Raw genomic sequence first — 26,777 nt, forward strand, 5'->3', positions numbered from 1 at the left:
TTCACCCCTCCCAGGATAGGGTTACTGGGGCCCTGCCCAGGAGCCAGGCACAAGGAGGGGGCCCGAGGGCGAGCGTCTGGTGGCTGGGCCTTAGTTTATGGAGCCCAGCCGGGAACAGCCTGAAAAAGCGACATGGGCCCATCCACCTTTAGGATGATAGTGGCAGTTTACATGAGCTTCCTTCTGTAATCTCCATGCATGTTTTTAAAAAATAAGCCAGAATATTTGACCTTTTATGCCAGCAGGGAAAATCTAATTTTTCTGATCAATTTGCCTTCCAAAGTTTGTACAAATAGATGTCCATATATCAGGGGTGTCAAACTCAAATACACAGTGGGCCAAAATTCAAAACTGGAACAAAGTCGTGGGCTAACATTAATATTTATTGAAAAAAAAAATCTTCCTCCAGATATAAGAATTAATGTATTCTTATGGACTCAAACAAGTTTTTGCTGAAAAACTGAATATGGAACAAGCAAAGCTTAATACTAAACAATATATATATTAGCTGTATAATACCACAAGGCCAGCTCTAATAGTAATTTGGTATGGCTTCGCGGGCCAAATGTAATTAGGCTGCGGGCCAAATATGGCCCGCGGGCCAGAGTTTGACACCTATGCCATATATGATATACAGAATGCGTCATGTCATTTACTCGAAATGTAGTTGTGATGGAGCAGTCCCATTGTTAAATCTATATATTTTACACCATAGAGTAAATACTTTCTTTTACTAAAAACAAAGCTACTATAACTAAAAACAGCTAAATACAACTAAAACTGAAAAGGTAAATTAAATGGTATTAGGCCTGGTAGCACTTTTCTGCTCTACCTAAGCACAGTAGGCTCTGAGTAAAATGGTTTGCTTTTTTGTCAGAATAGATGGCGTTAGTGAATGGTGTTATTTTTTTCAGATGTCAGAGATATCACAGCAAAACAACAGTTGGGCCAAGTTTTAATTAGATGAGGTGTAAAGAAAATAAAAGTCACACATTTTTATTGCGCATGCGATTCTTTTGGTCCTGGTAGAGCTCACGCTGAGAGGTTTCCATGTTTTACACAATCCTTTTATTACCCATTTTTTTTTCTTATTTATTTATTTTTTTGTCTGTCCCATTTGGTTCTTTAGCTGTCAGAATTGTTGTCTGAAGACCAACAAGGATACCAAATGGATTTATTTTGCCAAATGGATCATCATGGCATTGCCGTATTGGTCCATTTGATCAACCTTTGTTGTTATTATTTATTTTATTTTCAGTTGTTACAGATGGGACAGACATGACTGGGGGAGGGGAAAGAAAGAGAGGAAGGAAAAGAAAAACAGAAGGGAAAAGGGACAGTGAGAAAGGGCACTTACAAAGACAAAGAGAAAAATCTCCTGGATCACCTGTTGAGAGAAAAAGAAGAGAAAACAAGCAAAAAAAAAACCAAAGCAACATACTAAACACAACACCATCACGTTAATCTAGCTAAGTGTAAACAGCAGTAAATACTAAATATTGAATGTTGTTGTGCAGCACGCAGGACAGACAGCGCACAATGTGCTTTGAAGTAGCAGCTAAGAAAGGTGTAGTTTATGTCTACGAACAGTGAACACCCGTGTGCACACCTGTGTGGATCAGCGCGCTTGTATACAAAAGGTTTCCCCATGTAACGGTCTGCTAGAGGGTGTGGAGGGCCATAGCCCCTTCCCCCAGGGCATGAAGCAGGCATGGAGGAGATCCAGGCTCCAGACATCCAGAGGCCCCAGAGTGCGAGAGCCCAAGGAGAACCACCGGAGGGGCATCCGTGCCACCCTCCTGGGAAGGGCTGAGGAGATCCCCAGACGAGGGGGTCACCCAGTAGCCACGGAGCAGAAGCCAGAGGGGGCTGCACTGGCATGCCCGCCGGCTCTGCCGGCAGCCAGCTGTACCAGAGTGAACCGAGCTGCAGGCCCCGAGGCCGGAGGCCCGAGGGCCCCCTTTGCCCCGGAAGAGGCCTGACCGAGCGACAGGCACCAGGCCCCGCCAAGTAGCCACCGGGAGTGAGCTGGTGCATACCTGAGCGCCCAGCCCCGGACACCAAGAACCACCAATGCACCAACCCCTGAGGGCATCAATTACCGGCAGGGAGTGTGGTGAGGGGAGATAGGCCTCCACACTTTGGAGGGCCTGGGTGTTCCCAGGGAGGTGGAGTCTCAGACCCGACCTGACATATAGACACAGACAAACAGGCACACAGACACAAACATGCATTCCCACCCTCATGCACACATATACAAACACTCAGCACTCACCCAACGTAGGGATAGACATACATGGACATGTACACACAATCACACTCCCCAAACATACACTATACCCCGGGTCCAGGTACCCTCGCCCCCAGAGGGGGAAATGGCACCCAGACGCAAGAGATGTGACCCTTTCCCCCGGGGTGGAGGCAAGCAGACCGCCCCAGGCTCCGCAGCAGCAGGGAGGCCAATCGGACAGCCAACACCTCCTCCCAGCCCCCAGCCCCGATGGCTAGTAGAGAACGGGGTGTGTGAAGACCCCATACCTCCCTCCTCCCGCTCATGTGTAGTGTTGCTGCGTGTTGTTCTAAAGTGCATTTAAAACAAGGGAGGGCATGGTGCTGCTGCCAGAGAGCAGCAGGTGTTAGCACGGCCCCTCCCGAGAACCCTCAATGTCTACATGGATTTAAAATTGAGAGGTGGGCACCGGCGCCAGAGGTAGGGTTGAATACACAGACCGTCCACTGGACGCCGTTAACGTGGTCACCCTCAAGGCCCTACATATATGTGTGTGTTATGAGAGTGTGAATAATGTGGATGTCTAAGTTGTGGAATAAAATTGAGGCACAGGTGGCCAGAAGGGGACAGGGGGGGGGGGGGGATGCCTCCCCTGCACCCTGGTGACACACCCGCACCCCAAGGCCCTACCTGTGTGGATGGGTGTGGTGGAGCGGGAAGAGGGAGGCAGCCGGGGATGGGGAGGAAAAGAAGGGAGGGGCAAGATGCCCCTCCTTAGGGCCAGCTCCCCCGCTGACCCCAGTAGGCACCCCCGTCCTCTGGTACCCACCAAGGCAAGGGAGCCCAGGCCCATCCAGACCGGGGCCTATGGCAGCAGCACCGCTAAGCCCCACAGGACCCGGGGAAGCCCACCCTACCCCACCGCAGAGGAAACTGTACCCACCCCAACATTCAATCATCTCCCAGACTACACAAGACAACAGACACCCAGGTTAGGAGAGGTAGAGAATAAACCTATGTATCTCCCCCACCTGCAGAGTGGACTTCTGCAAGGATGGAACAACCTCCCTGCCAGTTGAAGAGCCCCCCAGTTAGGCCGATGCACCAGAGGATCCACTCAGTGGCAGCCAGGCTACCAGGCCAGTAACCTACGTCCGCCAGCACAGACCATCCCCCAGCCCCGCTGCACGCAGCCACGAGGAGAACACCCTCTAAGAGCGACCAGAGCCACTAACCAGGTTATGACCACAACCCCCCGGGTTGAGCCCTCCAGGGATAACGTCTCTAATTACCTCTAATTATTCTTACAGATGCATCTGGAGATCAGCACACTGCATTCCTATGCAGTCCTATGCTAAAGGCTGATCTAAAGAATTCCACACAACAGTTACAGTTATAACCTCTGGTCTCCTCCCCCTGCAGTAAACACCCCCACAATGGAAATACACTAGTACAGTGGCCAAGGGTGCTGACACCCTGACCCCCATCTCCTTTTAAGGTAGTGTCCGTTTGCCCTTTGTCTGCCCCTCACTCTCAGTAACTCTTGCTTCCTGCCCTGGGGGTGGGGGGTGATTGTCCCCTTGCCCTGCACCCCCAGTTCTTTGTTCCCATTCCAGGCCCATTTTCTATTTTGTATTCTTACACCCATTAACCGCAATATTATAATGTTGCAAGCAATCCCAAACTAGAATCTCTTTAACTCTGATGTATATTAAGGAATCTATTCTATACAACACACAGGCTTTTTAAAGACTCTAAGATATTTTAATGAAATAAAGTAAAGAAAGCCAAACACAGATTAAATGGTACAACAGCCATAACTGAACTTAACCAAGGGAGCATAATGAGCCACAGACGGGAAGCTGAAGGTTCAATCAAAGTGACTTTATAATGCACTGGGACTGGCCTTCTCAGGTGTGCCGCGTCTATAATTGGGTCAGCTCCACCTACTGGACTGGCTGTCAGCACCTCTGCCGGATTGGTTTTGCATCACCGACATCAATATCACGCTCAAAGGTCTTTTGGATCTGAACAAAGATAAATAGATTTTAATTAATGCACACAATTCTGCATGTTTGTCAACAGGCAAGTCACCCAACAGCACATGGATTGCCATGATTTATACATTGCGAAGCCCAAACAACCTTTGATTAAGTGGCTGGCACAACACAGAAGAGCTAACTTGTCAGGCCAGGACTCTGCAGTCCATTCACACCTACAGGCCAGTGGACACTCTTTCAATAATACAATATAATATTAGACCATAACTCAGATTGGTTAGGTGGGTGGGCAGGGGTGGGCTGTGAGGGGATAGTGTTTGTTAACAGTCTCGATGGCCCAGGTGAATAAGCTATTTGAGGCGCCGACCAGAAGGATGCTGGTCAAAAGGTGGTGGATGGGGTGCAAGGGGTCACCTGTGGTGGCCCTGTCTTTCCTGAGACAAGAGGATCTGGCCATGGTCTCCAATAGTGGCAGAGGGCAGCCAATGATTTTTTGGGGGGTGTTAATTACCCTCTGTGCAGTCTAATCGTCCATCGGGAATCATCCAATCATTGGGCTTCTTTCTCTCTATTATAGTATATGCTGTTTTTACCTTATAATATTAAAAAATGCCTTGAGATGACTCTTGTGTGAACAGCTTTTATGACTTCAGCTGAACTGAATTTTAAACCGCAGGTTGCTTCAAATATTAAGTCTAAACATGTGACCTGTCTTTGGAGATCCATTGTGGTCATATTAAAAAAGAGATAGTAGCACTTCACAAAACTCCTTCTGTAATTTCCATTCATGTTTTTAAAAAAATCAGTCCTTGGTGGGGGACCAGACAAAGAGCGATTCAAAAGACCTCTACGAGTGTACAATCAAGGGAACAGTTCACCCCTCCCAGGATAGGGTTACTGGGGCCCTGCCCAGGAGCCAGGCACAAGGAGGGGGCCCGAGGGCGAGCGTCTGGTGGCTGGGCCTTAGTTTATGGAGCCCAGCCGGGAACAGCCTGAAAAAGCGACATGGGCCCATCCACCTTTAGGATGATAGTGGCAGTTTACATGAGCTTCCTTCTGTAATCTCCATGCATGTTTTAAAAAAATAAGCCAGAATATTTGACCTTTTATGCCAGCAGGCAAAATTTAATTTTTCTGATCAATTTGCCTTCCAAAGTTTGTATAAATAGATGTCCATATATGATATACAGAATGCGTTATGTCATTTACTCGAAATGTAGTTGTGATGGAGCAGTCCCATTGTTAAATCTATATATTTTACACCATAGAGTAAATACTTTCTTTTACTAAAAACAAAGCTACTATAACTAAAAACAGCTAAATACAACTAAAACTGAAAAGATAAATTAAATGGTACTAGGCCTGGTAGCACTTTTCTGCTCTACCTAAGCACAGTAGGCTCTGAGTAAAATGGTTTGCTTTTTTGTCAGAATAGATGGCGTTAGTGAATGGTGTTATTTTTTTCAGATGTCAGAGATATCACAGCAAAACAACAGTTGGGCCAAGTTTTAATTAGATGAGGTGTAAAGAAAATAAAAGTCACACATTTTTATTGCGCATGCGATTCTTTTGGTCCTGGTAGAGGACTGGCACAACACAGAAGAGCTAACTTGTCAGGCCAGGACTCTGCAGTCTATTCACACCTACAGGCCAGTAGACACTCTTTCAATAATATAATATAATATTAGACCATAACTCAGATTGGTTAGGTGGGTGGGCATTATATAATATAATATAATATAATATAATATAATATAATATAATATAATATAATATAATATAATATGTAGGTTTCTTGCCCTTTGGTTTTTGTCTGTCACAACAGTTATTGCGTTCTTCAGGGATTGGCAATTTTACATGTTGGCCAATAGGAAGGATGTAATCTCTGTGGATTGTTTTCAGACGACCACTCCTTCTTTAGTTGGTAGACAGAGAGATTGGGCATTTTTCCAACAACTTGGTAAGGTATTGGACTCCATCTTGTTTGTAACTTGTGCTTCCCTTTGAGACCCCAGTTCTTCAATAGGACTCTGTCTCCTATTTCTAGAGACTGGAAACCAACTCTCTTGTCATAGCCCTTTTTGTTCTTCTGATGGACTTTGTCTGCCGTCTCGGATGCTAGCTTGTAGGCTTGACGGAGATTTTCTTTAAGCTTTGACACATAGCGTGAGTGACTTTCCTCAGCTTTGTCAATTGTGGTCCCAAAGCACAAGTCCACTGGCAGTCTGGCTTCACAACCAAACATTAGGAAGTATGGTGAAAAACCAGTTGCATCACATTTTGTACTGTTATAAGCATGGACCAAATAAAAGACATGCTGGCTCCACTGATGTTTTTTCTCTGTGCTTAGAGTACCCAACATTGAAAGCAGCGTTCAATTGAACCGCTCTGGCTGAGGGTCTCCTTGCAGATGGTACGGAGTAGTCCGTGACTTCCTTATCCCCATGTTCTTCAACAAGTCTTTGATAAGACGACTCTCAAAGTCTCGCCCCTGGTCTGAATGGATACGAGCTGGAAGACCATAGTGGACGAAAAACTTATCCACTAAGGTTTTGGCCACTGGGCATAGCGTGTGAAGTGATCGGTGACCACTAAAACATTTCTCATGCCCTTGGAATCTGTCTCCATTGAGAGAAAGTCAATGCACACCAGATCCATAGGTCCACTGCTGGAGATCTGGTGAAGTGGTGCGGCTCTCTGGGCAGGAGTCTTGCGTGTGATGCATTCACCACAACTTTTGATATGTTGCTCAGTGTCTTGCAACATTCTTGGCCAGTAGAACCTTCGACGGAGTAAATCCAGAGTTCTCTCTATGCCGAGGTGTCCTGAGTCATTGTGTACTGATCTCAACACAATGTCATGATACACCTTTGGCAGGACTAGCTGATGGACCTCCTCCCCTGAGTGACATTTGGTGATGCGGTAGAGCAGACCGTCACTCAGCAGAGTCAGCTTATCCTTCTCTCTTTTTAGGAGCGACAGCTCCGGACTGTTGCCTGTCCATAAATTCTGTTGGACAGCTTTGACCGCTGGACCAATGACTGGATCCTCTTTCTGTGCCTTAGCGAGATCAGCTTTTGAGACGTGTTCCAGTTACTGTAACTCCATTGTAAGAGGAAATGCACAGATGTCAGGGATGCATTCCGGGGAAGCCCCGGTTTGGTCGACACATCTGGTGGGACACTCTGGGCTTTCTGACACTCGTATTCTTTTGCAGATGGATTTAACAGCTGCCTCCGGTATAGTCTTCCATTCAGTGTCAGTGTCAAAGTTTCTGGAGAGGATGTCTGTATCTATGTTATGCTTGCCTGGTCTGTAATGGACATCAAAGTCATATGTGGACAAAGCAGCTAACCATCTGTGTCCAATGGCATTGAGCTTTGCCGTAGACAGAACATAAGTCAAGCGGTTATTATCTGTACGCACTGTAAAGCGCGCTCTATACAGATAGTCATGAAAGCGATCCACCACAGCCCACTTTAATGACAGGAACTCCAGCTGATGTATGGGGTACCTCTTCTCAGCCTGACTTAACTTCCTGCTGGCAAATGCAACCGGCCATAGGTTCCCTTCTTGTAGCTGGTGTAGGACAGCCCCCAGTCCTTTGAAGCTTGCGTCCACGTGGAGCTCATCGGGCTTGGTAGGATCAGCGAAGGCTAATACCGGGCATGGGTTAAGCAGTGGATGATCTGCTGAAAGGCTTTGCTGCAGGAGTCATCCCACCGATCTCCAAAGGGTTCTGACTCTTTCAAGTAGGACTTGTTGAGGTCTGGACTCTTTTTCTTGGTCTTTTGTGTTGGAGCATAGCCTTTGGTCAGTTCAGTGAGAGGTCTCACAATGGCAGCATAGTTAGCAATGAATCGCCTATAGTATCCGCAGAAACCTAAGAACGATCTCAGAGACTTTAGGTCATGGGGCTGAGGCCAGACGGTAACAGCCTCAATCTTCTGCGGATCGGGAGAAACACCTTGGGCAGACACAATATGCCCGAGGTACTTCACCTGTGGCTGACAAAACTGGCATTTGTCCAGGGAGATCTTTAGTCCTGCTTCTCCAAGACGGTCTAGGACTTTAATGAGCCGCTCTTCGTGTTCCTCCAGCGACTTTCTGAAGACAATCAGGTCGTCCAAGTAAACCAGGACTTGGAGGAGGTTCATGTCTCCAACTGTTTTTTCCATTAGACGCTGGAAAGTTGCAGGCGCTCCTGTTATTCCCTGCGGCATTCTCTCAAATTGGAAGAAGCCTAGGGGGCAGATGAACGCCGTCTTCTCTTTATCTTCCTCTGCCATTGGAGTCTGGTAGTATCCACTACGCAGATCTAGCACTGTGAACCATTTGCTCCCAGACAAAGAATCCAGTGCTTCGTCAATGCAGGGGGTCGTGTGCTGGTCTGGCACGGTCCGGCTGTTAAGGAGCCTGTAGTCTATGCACATCCGTATGGTTCCATTTTTCTTTCTAACTATTACAATCGGTGAGGCATAGGGGCTACGGGACTCTTTAATAATGCCGGCACAGAGTAACTCTTGCAGATGTTTTCTTACATCCTCTATATCTGTAGGTGCCAGTCGACGTGATCTTTGCTGAAAAGGTCTTGTGTCAGCCAGGCGGATGGTGTGCTCCATCTCTTTTGCAAGGCCAACATCCCATTCATGGACTGAGAAGACGTGGGAGCGCTCCGCTAGTTTCTGTTTAAGCTGGTCCTTCCACTCTTCAGGCACAGGAGAGTCACCAAAGTCGATCTGGCTGCTGTCAAATGCTGTCGTCTCTGGTTTTTTGCTTGGCATGGAGATGACGCTTTCGGTGCGATAAAGGTGACCCATGACAGTTCCAACAGGGATAATGGTTTCCCTGGCGGACTGGTTCTGCACCAGGATCCTGAAGCTGTTAACTTGTACCGCATTGGCGGGCACAACCATGGGTTGTAGCAGGACATCACCCGGCAGAGGAGCTAAGGGAGAAGAGTCAAACATCAAGATCTCTTTGCCAACTGTCTGCTGAAAATGAACTTTGCAGGTTATTTGCAAGTCTTTTCCGGGAGGTAAGGACAAGGGACTTGAACCTTGCCAAGTTACACAGCCAACCTGGTCATCTTGAGAGCCTAGGGGAATGGAGTCCGTGAGTGTGGGTAGCGACACCCTGTGAATTTGGATGCCCAGACTTTTGGTTATGTCACGCCCCTCTTTCCTGCATTCCTGTACCAAATTGCAGACGTGGCTGGTGTTAGTGCCAACAATGACAGGAATCTGCTCTTCTTTTGGGCTTGGACAGATCAGGGCAAGGACTGGTACAGTGTGTTTGGTGCCAGTCACTTCAGCCGGGTACTCAACATCTACCACGACATAGCCAAGGTAGGGGTAACTGACAGTGGACTCACTTAAACCCCAAATGTTGAGACCAGTGACCGGATGCACTGGGATGGAAGGCACGTGGGCTTTGTACCAGGACTCGAATATTATGGTGACCTGTGATCCACTGTCAAATAAGGCATCACAGGGCTGTCCATTCACTTTAAGTGGCACAATACTTGGCGGCCCAATCAGTCCTTCTGGAATTCCAGCTGGGGTGGAAGAAGTCAGAAGACCCTGCTTGACATGGCAGTCGGTGTCAGTGGCATTACTTGTTGAAGTACCTGAACTTTCTTTCAGTGTCTTGACCGTTTAGATGAGCTTTCGTATAACTTTGCTCTGAATTTCAGGATTTTGACACTTTGCGACAAAATGTCCCTTTTCCCCACAACGGTAACAGAACTGCTCACCCAAAGGCGTTCTGTTCTGATAAAGGGTCCTTGTCTTTGAGGTAGCCTCTACTGCTGCCACAGTAGCCAGTTTTACCGAAGAGTCTGGAGCAGTATCTCGTTGGGCTACTTTCTGTTGCAGTCTTTTCACTTGTCTTTTCAAAGCAGCCAGTTCTCTGGTGTCACTGTGCTCACTTGACTGCACTGAGGACGAATCTTTATCTATGACATCAGGGGACTTAGTCATGCAGGTGGCTAACTTGGCCCTAAGCTCTTTAACCTCAGCTTTGAGACTTTGTATTTCTGTATTGCCAGTCCCTGAAGGTTTTGTCTGTACATGCTGGACTGAGGTATTTAGTTTTCTCCTGGATGCCTCATACTCTTTCTCTGTGCGAATCTCACTTAAGAGTTGGAGGAAAGTTGGGGGTTTGGACTTTCTCTCTCTCAGGCGCAGATTAATTAGCATGAGATTGGAAGCGACAGCCCCTCTCAGAAGTTGTTCTAGGCAAGCTTTGTCTTTGCTAGAAGCTGGAAATCCTCCTCTCTGGACAACTTTAGTAAGGGCCCTTTCCAGATGCCTCAGAAAATCAGACAGTTTTTCACTTGGTTGTTGCTGCATTAAGCAGAAAGCGAAATAGAGATCATCCCCAGACTCAGCACTGCCAAATGCGCTTTCCAACGCCTCCAAGTATTCAACAGGGCCTACCTCAGGGTCTGACTCATGGACCAATTTGGCAATCTCCAACGCTGGCCCTTTTAAACTTTCCATCAGCCTGCGCCTTTTCTCCTTGTCTGTACAGTCACTTTCCTCTACCATGAGCCATGCCTGCTCAAGCCAATGGTCAAAGGGGTCTTCACTAGGGGGAACTGGCAAGTTCCCTGAAAACAGCCTCAAACGCCGATAACCACCTTCAGCTTGTGGTTTACGTGCCTTCTCCAAAAAAATCACCAACCGCTTGCAAGACACACTCAGTGGAGTTTATGGAAGGATCAGAGCTGGACTGCGGAGGAGCAACGCTGAGAAATAAGCTTTGTATGTCTTCCATAGTCCTACCCTCAGTGTCTAAGACTCTTCAACTTCACAGCAAAATCGTCACGAGCTGCACATTCATTAAGAGTCACTATCGGCCATTTCTCACCACTGTGCTGGTCCAGCACTTCCTTGGGTGCATTATCTTTAGGTATACTTTGTTTGCACCCGCAGAGAACCATTAGGCAGCTCAAGGGTGTGTGGAACAAGCGCCCTCTAACCCGGACTCGCCCTAGACACTTAATAGTCTCCAAGGTTTCTTCTATCTGGGCTATTTCCACTTCTTCTGGAACCAGAACCAAGAGTGCTTTAGCTTCCTCCAAACCTTCACCCCGACACCACCTCTTCAGCTCTGCAGCAAGCCCGGTGTGGTCTGCCATACTCTTTGTAGCCAAATATACTAAGAAATGTAAACTAGCTACTGTAGGTTAACTTTTAACTTTTTTTTTTTAGTGTGTTGCCCCTTTAACGCTTCTATGAGACCCAAAAAGATCCCAGCGGTGCCTCCATTTTATGTAGCTCTTATTTACTCAATACCATTAAATAAATGGGCTTTGGGTTCTTTTTCTAGTGTACTCTCGTACGATATTCTTAAATTAACTTCTCTTTTGTTTTTGGGATCAGTGAAGCTTATCTCTTAAAAGTAGCACTACATGCGAAAATGAAAACTAGTGTCTACAGTGCAGTAAATCATGTCATACACATTGTAAAGTAGAGCAATGTAACCCTCCTTTAATTTACCAAAATAATGAAAATAATAAAATGGCAGGTTTCAGTATTCAGGCAAAGCAAAACACACAGAAATTTACCAGCTGTACACAGAATCTCCTCATATACAGTGTAAACCACCAGTGATAAAACAATTATAGTCCCAAACTAAACCTAAAGCCGGCAGAAATACACCCTATGTTGCAGGTCTGTATTGCTCCAGTATAAATCCAAAATGACCTCCAAACCGGAAGTTCTTCACTCAAAGAGCAAAATAAATAAATAAACTCAGTACCTTGTGAAACTGCAACTCCCACCAGATTAATAGAGGCAACAAGTTGTCTTCAGCTCCTTCAGAAACACTCCGCTCTGAATGCAGTAGCCCAAAGGTGAGGAAGGTCCGTGATCTCCACGTGCTCCACAAGCCACCTGTTTTAGCTTCCCACGTTGCCAGAGGTACTCAGAGTGACACGGGCACTCAGAGTGACTATCTGGGGTCTGTCCGTTGCTATCCAATTCGGTAACGATCCTCTGCAGCTTTTTACGTCCCACAACTTTAGCGAAACGGCAGTCTACAGGAGTCCTTATTAGCCAACGGCTGGGTTAGCCTCACTTTAACTCAATGCGTGCACGGCAGCAAGAAACAAAACACACAGTCCAGCAGACTCACGCTGAAACTTTACGTGTTATGTCACTAGCTTACCGACACTGTGACTTATCTTTCTGAAAAGCCAAAACACACTTACTAGTACAGTACTACATAAAACAAGCTAACTTCTCCGGATGCTCCGTGTAACTCACGCACCACCGCCCTCTCTTTTTTTTTCTTTTTTTCCCCCCTTCTCCACCCTGTGTTACCTTCACAGACCATATCCCTGTAGGAAATGACAGTTCTCACAAGCAATTCACAATAAAAGAAAGATGACTTAGTTTAAACAATGCATACATGTTTTTAATCATTTGACATGAACTTTGATCTTTTTAATACACAATAAAATTGAACAAATGAATTTAACTCTGGTATTTATATTCTCAGACTTATCTTTTACTATTTATGCATCTTTTTAACCCGGGTTACATAATATAATATAATATAATATAATACAATATAATATTAGACCATAACTCAGATTGGTTAGGTGGGTGGGCAGGGGTGGGCTGTGAGGGGATAGTGTTTGTTAACAGTCTCGATGGCCCAGGTGAATAAGCTATTTGAGGCGCCGACCAGAAGGATGCTGGTCAAAAAGGTGGTGGATGGGGTGCAAGGGGTCACCTGTGGTGGCCCTGTCTTTCCTGAGACAAGAGGATCTGGCCATGGTCTCCAATGGTGGCAGAGGGCAGCCAATGATTTTTTGGGGGGGTGTTAATTACCCTCTGTGCAGTCTTCCTGTTCTCAGTAGTGGCCCCTGAGTAGCAAACACCCAGACAGTAGGAGAACACGCTCTCCACTGAGGAGCAGCAGAAGGCCAGCAGCAGCTTCCAGTCCAGGTTATTCTTCCTCGGGACATGGAGGCATGTAGCCGCTGCTGGACCTTCTTTACCAGGGGATTGATGTTGTGGGTCTAGGTGAGATCAAAGGAGACGTGGATGCCCAGAAACCTGAAGATGGAGACAGATTCTGCCTGTTCGCCATTTATAATGAGAGGGCAATGTACCTGTCTGTGCCTCCTGAGCAGCAGTGGGACAAGTTCTCTACCTCAGCCCTGTACGCTGTCTCATCACCATCATGAGCCCAACCATGGTGGTGTCATTGGCATACTTGACGATGATGTTGGTTGGGTGGGTTGGTGTGCAGTCATATGTGTACAATGCATACAGTAGGGCAGGGGTAGGCAACTCTGGGCCTCGAGTGCCGGTGTCCTGCAGGTTTTAGATGCGTCCTTGATTCAACACAGCTGATTCAAATTACTAAATTACCTCCTCAACATGTCTTGAAGTTTTCCAGAGTTCTGATAATGAATTAATCATTTGATTAAGGTGTGTTGACCCAGGGTGATATGTAAAACCTGCAGGACACTGGCCCTCGAGGCCTGGAGTTGCCTAACCCTGCAATAGGGGGTTGAGAACACAGCCCTGCTGGGATCCGGTTCTGAATGACAGTTTGGGGGGGGGATCGGACTGATTGAGGCCATGAGGAAATCTTTGATCCAGAGGCAGGTGGCAGGGAGGGATTTGAAGGTGGCGAAGATGTCTGAGATCATGGTGTTGAATGCTGAGCTGTAGTCCACGAAGAGAATCGCCACATTGCTCTTCCTGTTCTCCAGATGGGTCAGTGCTCTGTGAAGGGTGACGGTGCTTGAAACACTTAATGACTACAGACATGAGGGCTATAGGTGAGTAGTCACTAAGGCTGTCTATACCAGTCTTTTGGGGGATGGGAATGATGGTGGAGGCCTTCAGACAGGTGGGAACGGTGGCACCAGTCACTCTCAGTCTCCTCCTCCTTGCTATAGACGTGGGCTTCAAGGGACTTCCACTGATTTATTACCATCAGTTTCTTCTGCAATCATCACTTTTTGCTCATAATGTGTGTGAATACTTCATTCATTAGCTTGTATCTAAACTTTGCCATAGTTTTGTGGGATTTTTTCCCATTTGGTATGGGTTTTGTTTTTTGTTTTTTTTTTAATTCTTTTTAAATTTCCAGCAGGGAAAATCTAATTTTGTTTATGCAGTTGGCAATCATCACTTTGTGTATTTAGCCTTGAAATATGGTTTTATGGAGCAGTCACATTATTAATTTTAAATATTTAACATTTTAAGAAAGAAATACCTTTTTGGTACTTTAACTGAAGACAGTTAAGAAAATTAATCATATAATTTTCAATTCGTTGACTCACCCTTGCAATGGATATCCCATAATTGAGAAACAAGATCAGCAAAGAGTCCAATTTATGTCTACAGCACCATCCACTGGGCATCCATTAAAATATGAAGATGATACTGTCTGTGTGTGAGGTAGGAAGGAGGTAAAATTCACACATTGTTATCTCGGATGTTCTTAAGTTAATATTTGGGAGATTAGCGATCAGGTCTCCACCCCTACATTAAAACTATAAAATAGGTCAGAAGCTGCTGATCAGAGCTTGCAGTCAACAGTGAAGGTAAGAATGCAAAGTCCTGCCTTGCATTATTTTTTAAGTTGGGCACATTCTCATTTTAGTGCACTTGTTCTGATTCTTTATTTGTGCTTGATTTGTCCTTGATGTTATTAATACTGATTTGGGATGCTCTCTTATTTGTTGTTTCTCCTGTTGCTGCCAGTGACTGATAATAAGGGTTGTGACACTTTTGTGACTTCTGTAATGCAAATGTGAACCTGTGAAATCTGACAATCATTACTTTAGTGTACTGATTAATCTTTGTTTATCTCCATCATTTTTTTCTTCTCTTATTGTTTGAATCTTTCATATAGATGGCAAAGCTTTGGCACGTCCTGCTGCTGTGTTGGGCATGGAGTCCCTTGTGCCTTCCTTCCAGTGTGAGCTTCACTGGTACACCACAGGAGTGTGAAAAAGCTCCCTTTGTCCCTGGTTACAACTTGGGTGGCGAAGGCTTTGACATTGTGACGATGGAGAGAAAAGGCGCCTATGTGATCGACAGTGAAACATGGGATACTGGAAATGGCACTTGTAAGATGTACCAGAACAGCTACATGAATGGAGAGAAGCAGAAGGTCCCCGCTGCTGTGGTGGACTGGAGAACCCTGCCCAAATGCAATCTGAAAGTCTCCAGTGTGATCTATGAGTCGGTTGAAAGTCTTGTCAATGATTCTACAGCATCGGTGTTAAACAACTGGAAAGCTGACCTTAATTTCCCTTCGACAAAGCCTGGGGTTGCATTAGCAGGTTCCCACGCCAAAGCATCTACCTTTGGCATCAATAAGTCAAAACAAGACCGTTACACCTTCTTTCACCATTTTGCCAACTGTCAATACTATGGGTGAGTGTTTGAATGAATATTTGTCTTCCTGTTTTATTTGTTTGATTCACTGAGATTTTTTTGTCTTTCTTTTAAATATTTAGTTTAGAGCACACGTGTGAAACTGATTTTAGTTAATGGGTCATGTACAGCCTAATTAAATATTAAGTGAGTCTGAATAGTAAACCACTGTTTAATATGTCACATAATCGTTCCCTTCTCTTTCACATAAAAAAAGTTTTTTTTGCACATAAAAACATTCTGAAAATGTTTAAATTAACAGTTTGGACAACCACTGTCATTATCTATATTTAAGATCTTGGAACACAATGATTGTTGTTTCTCTTACATTTAACACTTTGTAAATGTAAGCAGTCTGGCCTGACACTTTCTGCTATAGGAATCTTTGCATGGGGTCGTGTGATGCTGCATTTATTACTTCTAGGGTGGACTATTGTACGTAATTACTATTACACTGTCATAAAAACTCTCCAAAAAGCTTTTAGATGATCCAAAATCCTGCAACGAGAGTACTGACAGCGGCTAGAAAGAGTGCACATTTATCTTGTAGTGGCTTCTCTTCATTGTCTTCCTGATAAATCCAGAATAGAATTTAAAATCCTTCCCCTCACATAGTACACTTCATAGTACTGTATCGCCCCAGTAGAGCACTTCGCTCTCAGACTGCAGGGCTATTTCTGATTCCTAGGATATTTAAAAGTAGAATGGGATGCAAAGTCTTTAGCTTTCAGGCCCCTCTTTTGTGGAATCAGCTCCCAGCTTGGATTTGGGAGATAGACAGCCTCATTATGTTAAGATTAGGCTTAAAACTTCATTTTTGATAAAGCATATAATTAGGGCTGGACCAGGTGACCCTGAATCCTCCCTTAGTTATTCTGCAATAGACGTAGGCTGCTGGGGGATTCCCATCCCTTCACCACCAACCACTCATGGCAGATGGCTGCCCCTCCCTGAGCCTGGTTCTGCCGGAGATTTTTTCCTGTTAAAAGGGTTTTTTCCTTCCCCTGGTCACCAAAGTGCTTGCTCAAAGGGGTTTCTTTGATTGTTGGGGTTTTCTCTGATATGTTTTCTAGTGTTTTCTGGCAGTCAAAAGGTTTACTTAAAGAAAAATACCATCAATAAAGCACACTGTGATGAGTGTTCATTACTTATCCTGCTTTTTGTGTTCCACAGTTACAGACTGGCAACAAATCTTCAGTTGAGTCATGAATTCAGTTCCGCTGTGGATTCCCTTCCTCCTTACAACGTTGATAATGTGGAAGCATATAATAATGTGATTGACACTTATGGCACACATTACATCACACAAGTGTATCTTGGAGGGGATATGAAAGCAATCACTGCTGTCAGGACCTGCAAGGCAACCATGAATGACCTGTCAGCTACAGAAATCAATGATTGTTTGTCAGTCGAGGCTTTGAGTGGTGTCAAGCATCCCGACAATATTAACTCACTGATAACGCACTGTAACTTAAAAAAGAAGAAGCTATCTATCCCAAGTTTCAGTGGTGAATTTAGTGAGCGACACACAGAGGTCATTGGTGGAAGTAGTAACAGTACTGATATCCTCTTTCAAGCGAAAGACCCTTCTGTCTATAAAAGTTGGCTTAGTTCACTGCAAAGTACACCTGATGTGGTGCGTTACAGCTTAAAGCCCCTTCACACCTTACTGCCAACAAATCATCCAGCTAGGGTGGGACTGAAGAGAGGAATAGAGGACTACATTCAGAAAAATGCAATGTTGAAACAATGTTCAGAAACCTGTAAGATTGGGCACAGATTGAATGCTAGAGATCCCTGTGCTTGTGTCTGCAACAATAACAAGAATATTAAGGTAAATTGCTGTCCTGCTTGGAAAGGTCTTGCAACATTAAAGGTGTTCAGTCTTTATGCAACGGATCTGTATGGTGACTGGTGGCCAGATAAGACAGATGGTTCTGTGGAGGTGACATATGGTGACCAGATAATGCACACTGGTATCATACATGGTAATAACAATCCTAGATGGTCAGACACAATTGAATTTGGAACCATCACCATTGACATGAAAAACAAACTTAGATTTGTTGTTTATGACGAGGACAGTTACTTGAACAATGATCTGTTAGGCGAGTGTTCATTTGATCTGCGAGCAGGGAATGTGAGCGATAGCTGTATGCTGAATCATGGGACTTTCTACTTTTCCTATGAAGTGGAGTGTGCACCAAATCTTGGTGGGTACTCGTGTCAGGAGTACATCCCTTCTCCTATGAGCTCCTCTTTGGCTGACGTTTTCTACTCCAGAAACGGAGTCCTTCTTGGAACGTCAGGGGAGAAGTATGGCGAGTCAGTCAGTGTAAGAGCAGCTGTTGATGTGAAATGAGTTGATGACTAAATAACATCCTGATTTTGTGCTGAATATCTTTTGCTTGTACTGTGTAGCATTTTTCTTGCAAAATTAAAAAATTATGTGTTTTTGAGAAAGTAGAATTGGTCAAATTACAATCTGTAATTTCTAATCTTTATAGTATGTAATTTTTTTTTTTTCTTGGCTGTTCCAAATACTCGCAATAAAGCATCCGCAAAGACAACACATGTGTCTTACTTTGTAATATTCAGAATGTGTCACTTTATGGATCTGGTGAAACTTGGCAATCAACGCTTTTATCTTAACTTTTGATGTCTGTCATGTATGTGAACCAGGGCACCTCTAAATTCAACTCTTCCTAATTATTGAAGTACACGTGAATAATTGGACAACTTTAACAGCAACAATTGTATCATTAATGACATCTGAAGGAAAAGCATATTGAAGAGAGGTGTCACAAAGGAAATGAAGCCTGAAATAAACATATTTGACATATTTCCCCTTAAAGTACACATGAATTATATAAATAACTTATAAATAACATACTGTATCAAGATGACATTTAAACAAATGTACGTATCAAGCAGAGATGGGGGTGTGGGGTCTTTGAGGATGGAGGCAGCTCTCCTCTGGACTCTGCGATGGTAGATGGTCTGCAGAGAGGGCAGTGAGGTCCTGGTGATCTTCTCCGCAGTTGTTATCACTCTCTGCAGGCGTTTGCGGTCCATAGCAGTAGTGCTGCCGTACCATGCAGTGATGCAGCTGGTCAGTGTGCTCTTCACAACGCAGCTGTAGAACCTGCAGAGGATCTTGGCCGACATACTAAATTTCCTCAGCCTCCTCAGGAAATACAGCCGCTGCTGAGAAGTATAAACTTATTTCACTAAAACTATTATTTATTTACATAGTACCAACTTACAGATGAAGTCCCTGCAAGATTATAGAGAAAACACCTATGAGCAGCACTTGGTGATAGTGGAGAGTGAAGAAGTCCACTTCAGCATGGGGAGAGCTCCAGCAGAACAAGATTCAGGGACGTGTTCGAGTGAGGAAAAAGCTAAGAGAAAGAAAAGATGAAAAAAGAAAAATGACACACAGCAAATGTGACAAACCACAATCAATAGCTACAGAGATAAAGGCATGGCGAGAAAAGCCCCAGAGGGTTGCCAGTTTGGGTTCAAACCATCCTTTGTCATTCAGCTCACCCTCAAACATATCTTAGTCATGTTGCTATAGACTCGGGCTGCTGGAGGACTTCCATTGATCTATTAGCATTAAATTCTTCTGCATTCACCACTTTTTGTCCTGCTGTGTTTACATGCCACTACAGCACGCCATTAACTTGTATCTAAACTTTGCCATAGTTTGTGTTTTCCTTTCTTTTCCATTGGTTGTTTGTGCTTTCTATTCCCTGGCCTTCTGCACCATTCATAGCAGATCTTCCTGTTAAAAGGATGTAAACACCAGTAAAGCCCTGAGTGTTGCCAGCATTAAAATTTGTAACATCACTTAGCATTGCAAGTCATGTGGTTTATTTACAATTCTTGTTCCACTGCCCTGTGTTCTCCACCTGTTCTCCCACTCATCGAGGTCCTGGCATAACTGAAATAGAGAGACCACAATTACTGGTTTCCAGCTGCCCTGCCAGCCTTCTTGGCACGGTCCCTCAAGCTTGCAAACCACACCTCCGTCACAAAGGGATTTCTTCTTTCTTACTATCGCCAAGTGTTTGACTCATAGGGAATCATCTGATCACTGTGATTCTCTCTATCTAATATGGTATGTGTGTAATTTTTTTAACCTTATAATATAAAAAAACCCTTAAGATGACTCATGTCAATTAGTTGTATGGCTTCAGTCAAATTGATTCATATATTAAGTGCACATATTACTTGTGTTTGGTGACCCATTGTGGTCATATTATAAAAGAAAATGTGGCAGTTCAAATGAGCTCCTTCTATGATTTTAATAATGTTTTTAGAAAATGAACCAGAATATTTTACCATCACATGGCAGCAGGAAAAATAAATTATGGCAGATGCACTAGGCTTGTAATGCATCTGCCATAATTGAGAAATAAGATCAGCATAAAGTGCAAATTTATATCAACAGTGCCACCTGCTGGACACTCATTAAAGTAACAAGATGAGAAGATGATTTTCCCTTTACGTACACTGCATTGACAAAAATACTCACTCGTCTGCCTTCACACACATATGAACTTGGGTGACATCCTGTTCTTAATCCATAGGGTTTAATATGATGTCATCCTTTCCACCTCTAACAGATTCAACTTTTCTGGAGAGATTTAGGAGGAATTTATGTATTTATGGGAATTTTTTCACCATTCTAAACTAAAAATACTCCCGATAGAACTCAGGTCAGCTGATAAGTTGCTTCTAGTTGTCCCTAGAAGCAGGCTAAAAAACAGAGGAGATCGGGTCTTTGCGATTGCTGCGCCCAAACTTTGGAACAGTCTGCCTCTTGAAATTGGGATCTCTCCAACCCTTGACATTTTTCAAACCCGTTTGAAAACACATTTTTACTCTCTAGCTTTTAATTGTGACTGAGTTTTGTTTTGTTCTTTGTGTGTGTTTGATCTACTTTTTACTTGTTTACTATGTACAGCACTTTGGTCAACCTGCGTTGTTTTTAAATGTGCTTATAAAGAAATTGATTGATTGATTCTTCAAGAAGTGCATTTGTGAGGTCACACACTGATGTTACAGAAGGCCTGGCTTGCAGTCTCCACTCTAATTCCTCTCAAAGGTGTTCTGTTGGGTTGAGGTCAGGACTCTTTGCAGGTCAGTCAGTTTCTTCCAAACCAACCATCATCCATGTCTTTATGGACCTTGTTTGGTCCACTGGTGCTCAATCATGTTGGAACAGGAAAGGGCCAACCCCAAACTGTTCCCACAAAGTTGGGAGCATGAATTTGTCCAAAATGTCTTGGTATGCTGGAGCATTAAGAGTTTCTTTCACTGGAACCAATGAACTAAGCCAACCTGTAAATAAACACAATTTGGTCAAATTATTTTACATTTACTCATATTTGAAAAACAAAAACAAAACTCATAGGAGTCTTTAATCTCCTAAAACCTCAAGTCAAAACAAGATACAAAACAAGTACATCCTCACATAGTGACAGTGGGTTTTTTAACAGCATAACAAAATTTAGTCCCCATTGTTTAAAAGTATTAAACATTCTATTAAACAAAACAATATATAAGATTCAGAAAAGTAAAGTTGTAAATTTCCCAACATCAGGATACAGGATCTAAAAGGTTAAAACCTTTTAGTTGGTTATTTCCATTTACATATTCTTCATACTCATATCAGCCTGGAGCATGCAAGAGCCTTGTAAAGGAATTTCTTTCACTTATGTACTAATCACATTATTTTATTGTATAATGCCATGTCTGACACCCATACTGTAAGAGGAAGTTGGGGGGGAGCAGACCACTCCACAGGAAGAGTCTTTTGTCTCTTCAAGGACTCTGGGAGGTAGCAAGGGAGTGTGAACCTTAAGGTGTGAAACAGCTGTGTACTGCCTTTTGTTTCTGGAGAAGGTATTTAAACTGAGAGCCATGCTACTCTCAGGGAGACTCTGCTGACCTGCCCCGCGTCATGCAGGCTCTCCATCAAGCTTGGTTGTCTGTCTTTGTGTGTCTGGATTAAAGAATGTTAGCTACCGCTCACCGCTCGTCTGCAGGCTTTATTTAAGTGGAAAAACTTCCACAACAGCCTATAGCAATGAGTTTTTCTATTACAGCAGAGAAATATTGTAATAATACTAATATTATTGAAGTTTTCACAAAATGTTTGTAAAGACTTTACTTTTTAGACAATTCTTATTAAGTCACTAGTTACATAAGTTTCTTAATCTTATTTTCAAGAAGTAAAAAGCCAAAGAGCTGAAAAAAGACACGTACATGTAACTCAGTAAAGAGTATTTTTCCTTCTTATATTTTTTGATAAGTATGAAGTGGCTTGAAAGTAAAATACTCAAGTGTAATACCTTTGAACTGTTCTGGAGTAATTCTGCTTAGTGACGTTCCACCACTTCCCAGGACAACATGCTTAACATTTTTGAAACTTGGCATCATTTGACCTGCGATTTTATTTCATTGTTTTCAATTATATGCCCCTCGTTAATGCACATTCTAGAAGCATTGTTTCCTGTCTTGAAATTTTGCACATGGAAAAACAAGCAAACAAATAAACAAGTGTGTTCCTGATGTGGGACTCCTGTGAAGTCCACACTGTCTGATGAGTATCGAACACTGTCATTTTTGCATAAACAAGAAAACAGAGATGAAAACTTTTGCAAAAGACTTTAACTGTGCAACACATTTGCAAAGCATCGACTAAATGCAGGACTAATTTTCAACTGAACGGCGCTCTGTGAACATAAACAGCGTGTTTAAGAACTTGTAAGGGAGAGGTGTGAAGTGTTGGTGTGAATTCTTGCTCTTGCATCTGTTTATTTAATATTCAATGTTATAATAACATCTGCTCAGCCCAGTTACCTCTGGACAGAAGTCCTGAGTGTCTCTCCGTTCAAAGGGTCCGAGTCTCTGATTCGAGGGCTATTACTACAATACGTTAACAGAAACTTATTTAAGCCGATTACGGCACTAACTACCTCCATCTGAATGCCTAACCCACTGTGAGCTAGCTGACGCACCCCACAAAACACCAATGTTTCTTTTATCCGGGATATATAAAAATATGCTTTCCTATTGTACTTCATAAACATGACAAGCAGGTTTATATTTCAAAATATCCTGGTAGGCATGTTTGGAATTTCCTTGTGCCTGAATGCGTCTGTATTTTTTATCAAACATTTGGTACAGTAAGAAAAGGAATGATAACACTCATCTGTGTGTAAGCTATTAATATTCTTTCAAAATTACATTGTAAGAAATTGGATCAAATTGCAACAGAGTTCTGGCAGCTGGGCTTGCCAGCAATAAACTCTGTTTTCATGGTTTGCACAACAGCTTTGCAAGAGCAAAGCTTTTAACTGGGTTATGGTGCTGTGTTGTCAAGAAAATATAAGTTTTACAGTATAGTGCTGTTAGCCATTGAATTTCAATGAGTCTTTGCATTAACCAAAGGGGGAAAAACCCTTTACAATACAGCACTGTTCAGAATTCAAAATAGTACAATTACAATTAGATTTACAACTTAACATTCACTTTTGCTTCCAGGATGATAAATTGCTTGAATTCTTGTTTCTAGATATAAAGTAGATATAAAGAATTCATGTTATAAAACATTTAGGTTAAATGTAATAAATATTTTAAAGAATATATAACCAAAAAATATTGACAGCAACTTAAAAGGAGGAGGTCAAACATGAAGATCAAATACACAAAACATAATCATCAACATCATCATAATTCGCTTTACACTTTACGCTTGACACATAATGTTCCAACCTCTCATTCTGGTCTCTGTTTGACCCTCTGGCTATTTATTTATTTGTCTTTAACAAGTCGCCTTCTTTCTTCTTCTAGTTCTTAGCAGAAGTTTAATTAATTATCGTCAACGCCTAATGGAGGGTGTGGGGTGTGTAAAAATGTGTGAACAAAACCGATTCAATATAAAACTTGTTAGAAATTTGTTGGCACCTAGTTTTAAATACCCTTTTAAGACTCCACCTCCTGGACACCAATATCTTAAGCTTTCCATTTTGAGGCATCAAACAGAACTTCCTGTTAATGCTGATGGTAAGACACCCAAAACCTTCATTCTGTGAAACTCTGGAATTTTCCAGTTTTCATGGCTTTGAATTTCCCAAGATTTTAACTTGTATTGCCTTTTATTATATTTCCTTCTATTGTTCTTTATTTCCTTCATATAGATGGCAAGGCTGTGGCACCTCCTGCTCCTGTGTTGGGCATGGAGCCCTCTGTGCCTTTCATCAAGTGTGAGCTTCATTGGCACACCAGAGGAGTGTAAAAAGGCTCACTTTGTCTCTATGATTCTGTTGAAACTCTTGTCAATGACTCGACATCATCTGTATCCAACAACTGGAAAATTGGCCTTGACATCCCAGTAGATCCTTCAGTAACGGTTGGGGTTGGCTTTGGTGGTTCTCACTCAAGAGATTCTACCTTTGCCATGAAAAAGTCAAAACAAGACCACTACACCTTACGCCATTCTATGGGTGAGTATGTCGGTGGATATTTACCCCTTATTTGAGTAATTTGCTGATAACTTTTTATTTATTTATTTTTTAATGTATTTTCTTTTAGTTTAGCATCAAGCGTGATTCAAAATCAAATGGTTTCTGTGTCACTGAAGTATTTATTGCATTTACTGCAGTGACGTTAAACACTCCCCCTCCCGCTCTCTTACTTTTGCTGACAAAATCATACTTCCTGTACAGCTCTCTCTCTCTCTGTACTACTTCAAAAAACTGTTCTGTTCACTGTTGTCGGCCGCTGTTTTTTTTCTTCTCAAATATGACCTCAGACAAAAAAGCCTAATTTCTGCTTTTCAATACCGAAGAAATTTAAACTTATACAAATTCTGTCAAATTCTATTTTGTCAAAACTGATGTAAATTAAGCGTAACTGTAAACACAGGCGATTGTGGCTCAAGAGTTAGGAGTTCGCCTTGTAATCGGAAGGTTGCCTGTTTGAGGCCCGTCTCGGTCTGTGGCTACAATGTAGCTTGCCGTCACCAGTGTGTGTGGATGAGCTTTGGGGTCCTTAGGGACTAGTAAAGCGCTATATAAATACTGGCCATCTTCATAATTAAGTTAAACTTATTTATATGCTTTTCTGTTCCACATCTACAGACTGGCAACAAGTCCTCCTTTGAGTCAGGAATTAAAGTCGGCAGTGGATATTCCCCCTTATTCCTCTAAAACTGTGCCATTATATCACAATCTGATTGACACTTATGGAACACATTACATCACACAAGTGTCTCTTGGAGGTGAAATTAAAGCAACCACTGCTGTCAGGACCTGCATGGCTACAATGAATGGACTAACAGAAACTGATGTTAGTGACTGTTTGTCAGTTGAAGCTTCAGCTACTTTTGCAAATTCTGCCAGTATTAAAGCCGAGTATGAACACTGTCAGAGAAAGAAAAAGAAGTTAGGGTCTAATCAAAGTTTCAGTAGTTCATTCAATGAGCGACGCACAGAAGCCATTGGTGGAGATATTGATGGAGGTGATATCCTCTTTGTAGGCCAATCTGACCCCTCGGTCTATAAAAACTGGCTCATTTCTCTTAAAAGTATCCCTGATGTGGTCCAATACAACTTAAAACCCCTACACACCATACTGCCATTAAATCATCCTGCCAGGGCGGGACTGAAGCGAGAAGTGGAGCAGTACATTAAGAAAAATGCAGTGCTGAAGAAATGTTCAGAAACCTGTAAGATTGGGCACCGATCAAACGTAAGAGATCCTTCTGCTTGTGTCTGCAACAGTAACCAGAATGTCAAGTCAAACTGCTGTCCTGCTGGGAAAGGTCTGGCAACCTTAAAGGTGTTCAAACTTTATGCAAAGGGTCTGTATGGTGACAGGTGGACTCAGACAGATGGTTCAGTGGAGGTGACATATGGTGATCAGAAAAAGCGCACTGATATTATAAGTAATGATGACAACCCTAAATGGAGAGAAACATTTGAGTTTGGAACCATCACCATCAACATGAAAAACAAACTTAAATTTGCTGTGTATGATGAGGACACTTACTGGAACAGTGATCTGTTAGGCGAGTGTTCATTTGATCTGCAAGCAGGGAAGGTGAGCGACAGCTGCATGCTGAATCATGGGACTTTCTTCTTTTCCTACATTGTAGAGTGTGCACCAAGTCTTAGTGGGAACCAGTGTCAGGAGTATATCCCCTCGGCCATGAGTCCGTCTTTGGCCGAGGTTTTCCACACCAGAAATGGGGTTCTTCTTGGAAAGATGGGGAATAAGTATGACAGGCCAGTAAACGTGTGAGTTTAATGCTAGATGTCACTGATGTAAGATGAGTCAATGAGAGAATAAGGATTTGACCATATGCTGAATATCTATGTGCTTGTACTTCATGGCATTCTGTCTTTGACTTTTATATGCAAAAATATATATTTTTTAATTCAGCCATGCTTGTGGGCAATGTAATCCACTTTCTATGCTTCGTCTCCATATTAGTTCAAAAATCTAGCAATAAAGCATGAGCAAAGACAATGCGTGTGTTTTATTTGAGTAATTAAAAAAATTGTCATGGTCCAGGGTGTTTTTGACTGCCTGTTTTTGGACTTTTGGACCGTCATTTTTTATTATTGTGTAGTTCTTGGTTTCTTAGTCTTGAGCTTTGCTTCCTAATTTAATCTTTTATTCATTTAGTCTTTTACTTTTTGTGCTCTGTCTTCGTCACTGGCCTCCTGGTTGCTTTCCAGATCTCAATTGCCTGCACCGCCAGCATGAGGTGGTCCTGCAGAGCTCCTTCGTCTGCACGGCTGGCCACACTGTTGGCCTCCTGAACTACTCCGTCTCCTTTGGCCACTTGGCTGGCCTACTGAACTGCTAGTTTTTTGTTTTGGACTCTTATGCCCCTGTTTTTCTTTATGTTCCAAGTTTATTTTTGTAGTCCTTGTCTCACGTGTATTTTGTTCAGGTTTGCTTCCCCCGTTTTGTTATGTGTCCTTTGTTCCTCCTGTGTTCCTGCCTGTTACCCATCCCCTCATTTTCCTGTGTGTGTATATAAGTTACCTTTGCTTGTTGTTGCGTCATCCACGTTGCTGTGTGTTTCCTTGTGCTCCTCATTTCCCT

The 26,777-nt window shown here is 43.2% G+C and overlaps 1 protein-coding gene and 1 pseudogene across 1 annotated transcript; both read left to right on the forward strand.

Annotated features, from left to right (window-relative positions):
* The first annotated feature begins 15,117 nt into the window (after window positions 1–15,117).
* Window positions 15,118–18,006, forward strand: LOC134629823 (perforin-1-like). The gene is made up of 2 exons (XM_063477335.1): window positions 15,118–15,644; window positions 16,818–18,006. The coding sequence occupies exons 1-2, from the start codon at window positions 15,118–15,120 to the stop codon at window positions 18,004–18,006; spliced, it is 1,716 nt and encodes a 571-aa protein (XP_063333405.1).
* Window positions 18,007–18,912: 906 nt separating this feature from the next.
* Window positions 18,913–26,075, forward strand: LOC134629824 (perforin-1-like; annotated as a pseudogene).
* The last annotated feature ends 702 nt before the right edge of the window (window positions 26,076–26,777 follow it).

The sequence above is a fragment of the Pelmatolapia mariae genome, linkage group LG6, assembly GCF_036321145.2.
Source record: "Pelmatolapia mariae isolate MD_Pm_ZW linkage group LG6, Pm_UMD_F_2, whole genome shotgun sequence".
Taxonomy (NCBI): Eukaryota; Metazoa; Chordata; class Actinopteri; order Cichliformes; family Cichlidae; genus Pelmatolapia; species Pelmatolapia mariae.

Bases quoted from the DNA above. Each gene is read 5' to 3' on its own strand.
- LOC134629823 (XM_063477335.1), top strand. From the start codon at position 15,118: ATGGCAAAGCTTTGGCACGTCCTGCTGCTGTGTTGGGCATGGAGTCCC. The intron at 15,645-16,817 runs GTGAGTGTTTGA...TGTGTTCCACAG, and splicing joins GCCAACTGTCAATACTATGG to TTACAGACTGGCAACAAATC.